General features: G+C 53.2%; 1 protein-coding gene across 4 annotated transcripts in view; it reads right to left on the reverse strand.

The window, feature by feature from the left end:
* The window catches only part of Zmynd8 (zinc finger MYND-type containing 8), a 110166-nt gene extending 108549 nt beyond the window's left edge, over positions 1 to 1617 (reverse strand). For 2 of the 4 annotated variants that reach the window (XM_052184297.1, XM_052184302.1), the window contains exons 1-2: positions 1554 to 1617; positions 667 to 897 (exon numbers count right to left, since the gene is read on the reverse strand). In XM_052184297.1, the coding sequence (XP_052040257.1) occupies positions 667 to 680 (14 nt within the window). In that variant the 5' untranslated portion in view covers positions 681 to 897; positions 1554 to 1617. Of the gene's footprint in view, positions 1 to 666; positions 898 to 1031; positions 1117 to 1553 lie in introns of those variants that run through there. The other 2 variants (XM_052184300.1, XM_052184299.1) reach the window with 2 other exon arrangements.
* Between the last annotated feature and the right edge of the window lie 4663 nt (positions 1618 to 6280).

Raw genomic sequence — 6280 nt, forward strand, 5'->3', positions numbered from 1 at the left:
AAGCAAGTGCGAAGCTCTGGAGAGGAAGAGAAGATACCACACACCACCGCCCACCTAGGCCCAGGGGCCAGCCTGGGTCCCTGAGCACTGCTCTTGCTGGGGCCTGGGTTTCTGTTGCAAGCAGGCATCCCCTCTTGTCAGAACTTATCCCAGCCTTTCCCAGAACCTCTCTGCTCTCTGCCACAGGCAGTCCTGAGCTGGGCTGGGAGAAGACCTTCTGCCTTACCTTCTATGTTCTCCCCCCCAGCAGGCGTGTGACACACAGCAGACGACAGTGCAGGGGGGAGGACTGTTCAGAGAGAGGGGGAGAGAGGGGGAGAGGAAGGGAGAGAGAAAAAAAAATAAAAGAAGAGGGAATAATAGCTTCTCTTTTGGCATACCAGGAGCTAGCTTCAAACTATTCCATAAATTCTTTGCCCTGGTCAGAATAAAGGTGTTCCAGGCCCTCACAAGTCTCTAAAATCAAGCTATGGCTAATGGCTACTGGGCCATGTGACCCAAAAAGGAAAAAAAAAATCTCTCTAAACAGTCCCAAGTTACCCTAAGTGCTCTGGGGGTTGGGGGGGTGAGTGTGGCAGAGACAGGCTACAGAGAAATCACACTGCTAGTCCACGACTCAGATGACTCAGAGGGAGGGGGAAAAGATGGTTAAAAAGCCGAGCTTACCTCTGTGGATGCATTGTTAACTGTGTAATGTCAATACTTATAAAACATGGAGGACAGGCTCCTAGTTCTCACAGAAAAAGGGTTTGGCACTTCGGCTGATGATCTGGCCGCCTAATAAAAGCTCATCCCCGATTGGCTGCCTCGGCCAATCGGAGTGTAAAGCCGCCGCGGATTGGCTGAAACACTTCCTGAGCGATTATCTTTGTGAGGCTCGGGCGAGCAAGAGCCATCCTGTGCATAGAAAAAGACAGGCTAAGCTAGGCCTTTTGCAGGAAGAAAAACTTGGGAAAGGGCCCCCCACAAGCACTTCTCCCACCCCCTGGCTAGATTCCCCAGGCCAGGCAAACCCGTGCAGCCAGCCTGACCTGCTCCAGCAAAGCCCGAGGCCAGCATGCCACGGGGAAGAGCCCTTTTGGAGTGGGCTGGACGACTGGTCCACACCTGCCCCCACACAGAAGTCCTTCTCTACGCAGGCAAGAAGGCCGTTTTATACAACAAGCCAGCTTGAGTGGGTCTCAAAGGAGAAAGGCGAGGCTTAGGGTGGAGAGCCCCCAGGGAGACAGGAGCAATAAGGACAAAGCCAGACTACAGGCCTCTGAGGGGCTGAGGGGGTGGGGGGTTAAGGCAGCCCAAGGGAGGCTCCCCAACAAACAGGCAAGGGGCACCCAGGTTCCTGAGAGCGGGAGATGTGCCGCTGCTGTGGGGAGGAGTGATTAAGTTTGCCTAGTCATGGTCAAAGTGCCTGCTGGGAAAAAGGCAGGCCCACAGAGCCATTTGCAAAGCACAGAGACCTCTAACCTCTCGCCACCCCCCTTCAGTCAGTCCTCATAGAAAACCCAAAAAGATCTCTGTCAAGATGGCAAGGGAGGGACCCTCTCCAGGCTTACCCTAAGAGAAGCCAAATGCGTTTGCTAGCAGGCCACAGGCCTCCATTTAAGACTTCCCTCCCCCACCAATGAGGCCTGCTAAACCTGTCAGTTAAACAAAAAAATCTGACTTCCGTATTAGTCTGCGATGCCTTCAGCTTCCTGCCTGTTAACCCTCTCTCGGACTCTAGGCCTTGCTGGGAAAAACTAGGCCCTGAGATTGCAGAAAAGGGCCTGTGGAAAAATACCAGCTGCAGCTCGAAAGAGAGAGGGAGCTAGCTAACAAACTGCTGTCTCGCCTCTGCTTCCCAGGGAGGCGTGGACCTTCTGAATCCAGGGCATACAGGCAGTGCCTCTCAGTCTGAGAAGCCATTTAAATCCAGAGGGACAGAGGAAGATGTCAAACCGGGCCAGAAAACAAGAACCTCCATTATAGTCAGGCCTACACACCCACAGGTTGGCCCTTTCTGTCACAATTGCCCCTGTATGTGTGTTCTGGAGGGGGAAACTGGGCCCTGTTTGGTGGGCAGACAAATCCCCTGGGCTTCGTAAGGACTCTTGCTTCAATTTATTTCCACAGAGAACTGCTTCTTTTCGTCCCCTAAGGCAGATGGAAGGGCGATTTCACACACACAGACACACATTGGCAATCCCCCTACTCCCCCCCATTTCTAGCTCTGCTCCCCAGTAAAATATTAACTAGTTTCTCAGACCTGCTTAGAATTCTACCCGATGGTGCTGGGTGGGAGACCAGTGCCTGCTTCTTTCCTAAAAGCTGCCATTTGCAGTGTAGAAAAAGCAGAGAGAAGAAATCCGAGACGGCCCAAGGCTTTCTCCTTAGGTTTTTTTTAAACAACATCCTTAATTAACAAAATTAAAAAACAAAAAACAAAAAAAAACAGATGCTAACTAAACACCTTTCTTCAGGGTTGATGCAGCCAGACACCAGGAGGTGGACCCAGAAAGCAATAAAGTCCCCATCAGCTACTGAAATTAGGACTCATTCCTGCCTCCCCCAGCATTTCCTCAAAGGAACTGAAGAGCTGAGCTGGTCGCTGGCTCTCCGGGGGGGTGGGGGGGTGGGGGTGGGGGAGTGGGGGGGGCGGCCCAAGGACAACAGATGCAGGCCAGCAAGCACTCACTCTCCCTGGCTGGGGACCTGCTCAAGACCCAGCCGGGAATCTAAACACACACTACAGCGGGGCAAACCCTGCCTTGGAAAAGGAGACAGGATTTTGTTTTAACCCGATGAGGACGATGATAGCAACGGGGGAGATCACCAGAGCCACAAGGCCTGACAAAAGGCACTCAGGACAACAGGCCTGGCTTCTTCACCCAAAGGGAGGGGGGTCATCTCTTCCTGGGGAGAGAAACCTTGCTGGGACCAAATGGGGAACCAGAGGCCTGATCCTGTCACCCTCTCCTCTCCCTCCCATTCCTGTGGCTTCAGACTCTACCATCAGCCTTTTGAAATATGGCTTGGGGATGGCGGGGGGGGGGGGGGGGGGGGGGGGGGGGAGCAAAAACAAAAGGAGTTGCTGATAGGTCTCATAGACACCTAACTTCCTAACTGGAAGAGAGGGACCATATCCACAGCAGGGGAGCAGAGGGACTAAAGCTTGTTGTGTAAGCACACACACACACACACACACACACACTCTCTCTCCCTCCCTCCCCTCCCCTCCCTCTCTCCCAGGCCCTGATCACTTGAACTGTTTTTCTAGGGGCAAAGAGCAGGAAGCCGCCGGCATGTGCTGGTGACCTATTGGGGCAGCTCTGTTTGAGGAATGCGGCTGCTATTCAAGCTCGGCTGAGGTTATCTGGGAAATGTAACTGGGCTGGAGACAGGGACAAAGGTATGCTGGAGACGGGGATTCTGGGAAGAACAGAGATTGAGGAGGAAGCCGGAGGGCCGCCTACCAACCAAGGCTGAGCTGGTGCTTAATGGAATGTGGCTGACCCGGCGGCAGCGAAAAGCAAGAGCCCGGGCCCGGGCCACAGCCACAGCAGCGCTGCTCAGAGGCTAAATTCATCAGGGCAAGGATTGCTTACCCCTTGAATTGGGCCCAGAGAAGCAACGTGCACCGTGCAAGGCCACACAGCTAGCCTGTGATCTGACTTCCAAGGCAGTATAACCCCGGCTTGCTGTGTCTCTGGAGAAGGCCTCCGGAGTGAGGCCAGACTGAGGCCACTCACACAGCAGCAGTGTTGAGCCCTTTATCTTTCTCTTAAGCAATCCACCCTTAGGTGGGCTTTGCAATTGGGCCCAGAGCTGGGAGATCATCAGATTCAATTCATTACAGATGAGGCCAGGGAAGCCCCCTTTCTTGTCCAAGCCTCCTGCTAGATGGCCACCTCAGACGATACTTTTTATAATCCTTAAAATCTGTGCGTTCCGACAGATGCAATTTTGTGTACCCCCACCCCCACCCCAGTGTAAGTGGCAAATGGGAGACTTCTGGGCTATCACAGAGAAGAGCTGGTTGCTGACATCCAGAGAATAGAAACCAAAGGTACAGTAAAGACACTGCAGAATGGGCCCCACACTGCCAGGAATTTTGAGACCCAGAATGTACACTGTACTGAGGTTGGGAGTCTGAGGCAGTAGGAGTGAAGGAAAAGAAAAAAAAAAAAAAACCAGACCATAATGCTTTGCACAGAGAAGCGGACACAAGCCTAAACAAGTAGGCTCCTCAATGATATTAATAATGAGCTAATAAAATTACATTAAAACATGACTCTTTTGCTAGGCTTGGTGGTACAGGCCTGTAATCCCAGCTACTGACTGGGTGGATGGAGTGAGGGGCTGTCAGGAGGATGAAAGGTCCAAGGCTCGAACTTCTTGGAGGGTGAGATCAAGGCCAGCCTGGACAACTTAGTGAGACCTTGTCTCCGAATAAAACACAAGACATGGCTTACACACGTAGCCCACTCAGTTCTGTGGCTCTTACAAGGTCAGAATCTGGTTCTGCGGAAGCCATGCAGGGTCAAGACGCTAGCCTCGCCTGGAGGGAGAGGAAGGACGGGTCCAGCTTCCCTCCCCTGTGCCTCACTTAGCAGAGGCCAGGCCTCCCTGAGGTTCTCAAAGCCTCTGGCCAGCAGCCAGGCGGCAGCAGGAGGAGCAGCCTCTGCACGCTGCATCCCAAGATAGCTTAGACAGCGACTGGGAAACGGTGCCCCGGACTTATCTGCCTCGGGCAAGCAGGCAAGAAACCGGCTTCTTGTCTGCCTTGAAATACGGGGGACTCAGGCAGGGATGGGGTTTTAAATAGCTTGGTTTTGTGTTGTTTTCTGTTTGGCTAATTGGAACCAGAGCCAACCTGGGGGACAGTGACAGCAGGGCCCACCCGACAAAGCTGACAGCATCCCGTTACAGCCACAAAGAGGCAGACAAAACTTGTGCCTCCTTAGGACAAGATGTCTGCCCTGGGAGGAGTGTGCGCATGTGTGTGTGTGTGTGTGTGTGTGTATGAGAGAGAGAGAGAGAGAGAGAGAGAGAGAGAACATGATTTTACTTCTTTCTAGACAGGGCTGGCAGAATAAGATCAGTGGCGAGAGGGAAAATAGGAAGGGTTGGGGCAAAGGGCAGGTGGTGAGATGAACAGCCTGTGCCCCATCAGGCAGATGGCCAACAGCACAGGGTGTGTGTGTGTGTGTGTGTGTGTGTGTGTGTGTGTGTGTGTGTGTGAGAGAGAGAGAGAGAGAAAGAGAGAGAGAGACAGGGTCAAAGCAAAGTCAGAAGGATCAGTATTACCCAACCCTGCTTTGCTGCTGTCCCTATTGCTTTGCTGTTTGTCTCCCCACCCCACCCCCACGCTCCCCATCCCCCCCACTAGACCATTGCCTTTCAATGAAGGAAAGTGTTTGCCTCCCAAAGGACATGTGGCAATCTCTGAAGAGATTTCGGATTGTCACAGCTAGGAGCTGAGACTGCACATGCTCCAGGAGAGGCTAGGGACAGTGTCGCAGCCTGTACTGCAAAGGTCCAACCGCAAAGCAGCCAGTGTCAGAGTGAGCAGCACTGAAGCTGGGAAGGACAATGCTTACCCAGATGCTTCTCTCCGAGCCTGCCCGTCACCACAGCACTCTAAACAGAACCCAGCGCTGGTCCTGGATTATTAAGGTCATAAGCCACCCATCATCTAACGATGGATTTAACAGGCGTACAACAAAACAGGGCCAGGAATGGTAAACACCTCCCTTTAACCCCAGCACTTGGGAGAGGCCAATCTTTGTGAATTCTAGGCTAGACTGGTCTAAATAGCAAGTTCCAGGACAGCCAGGGCTAGAGAGACCCTGTCTCTAAGATAGATAGATAGATAGATAGATAGCCACTGCCTCCTACCAAAACCTTTGTTCCTGTCCTTGCAGGTGCTGAGAACACACACAGTCCAGGATGTCAGCCATCCTTGCCCTGCTTCTGTCCCTCCTCACAACCCATCCAGGATTGCCACCTCTCTAAGAGCACCAGCTCAAGTCTTACAGCTGACCATCCAGCCCCACGCCGCCCCCAGGTCCTTCTGCCTCACTCTCTCTGCTCTGCAGCCCAACAGTTCTGTCCACCTGCTAGGACATCCATCCCCTTCTCTGGCCTTTACACTTGGTCTCCTGCTCTGCTCTGCTCTGCACCACCCCCACCCCAATCCTTCACCCCCCCACCCCCTGTCCATCTCTCTGCTTCCCCAACCCTAACACTAAGCCATCTCCTCCTCTGGTCCTCAACATGTCTGGCGGGCTGTTCCTTCCAG

This window comes from Apodemus sylvaticus, chromosome 5 (assembly GCF_947179515.1).
Source record: "Apodemus sylvaticus chromosome 5, mApoSyl1.1, whole genome shotgun sequence".
NCBI lineage: Eukaryota > Metazoa > Chordata > Mammalia > Rodentia > Muridae > Apodemus > Apodemus sylvaticus.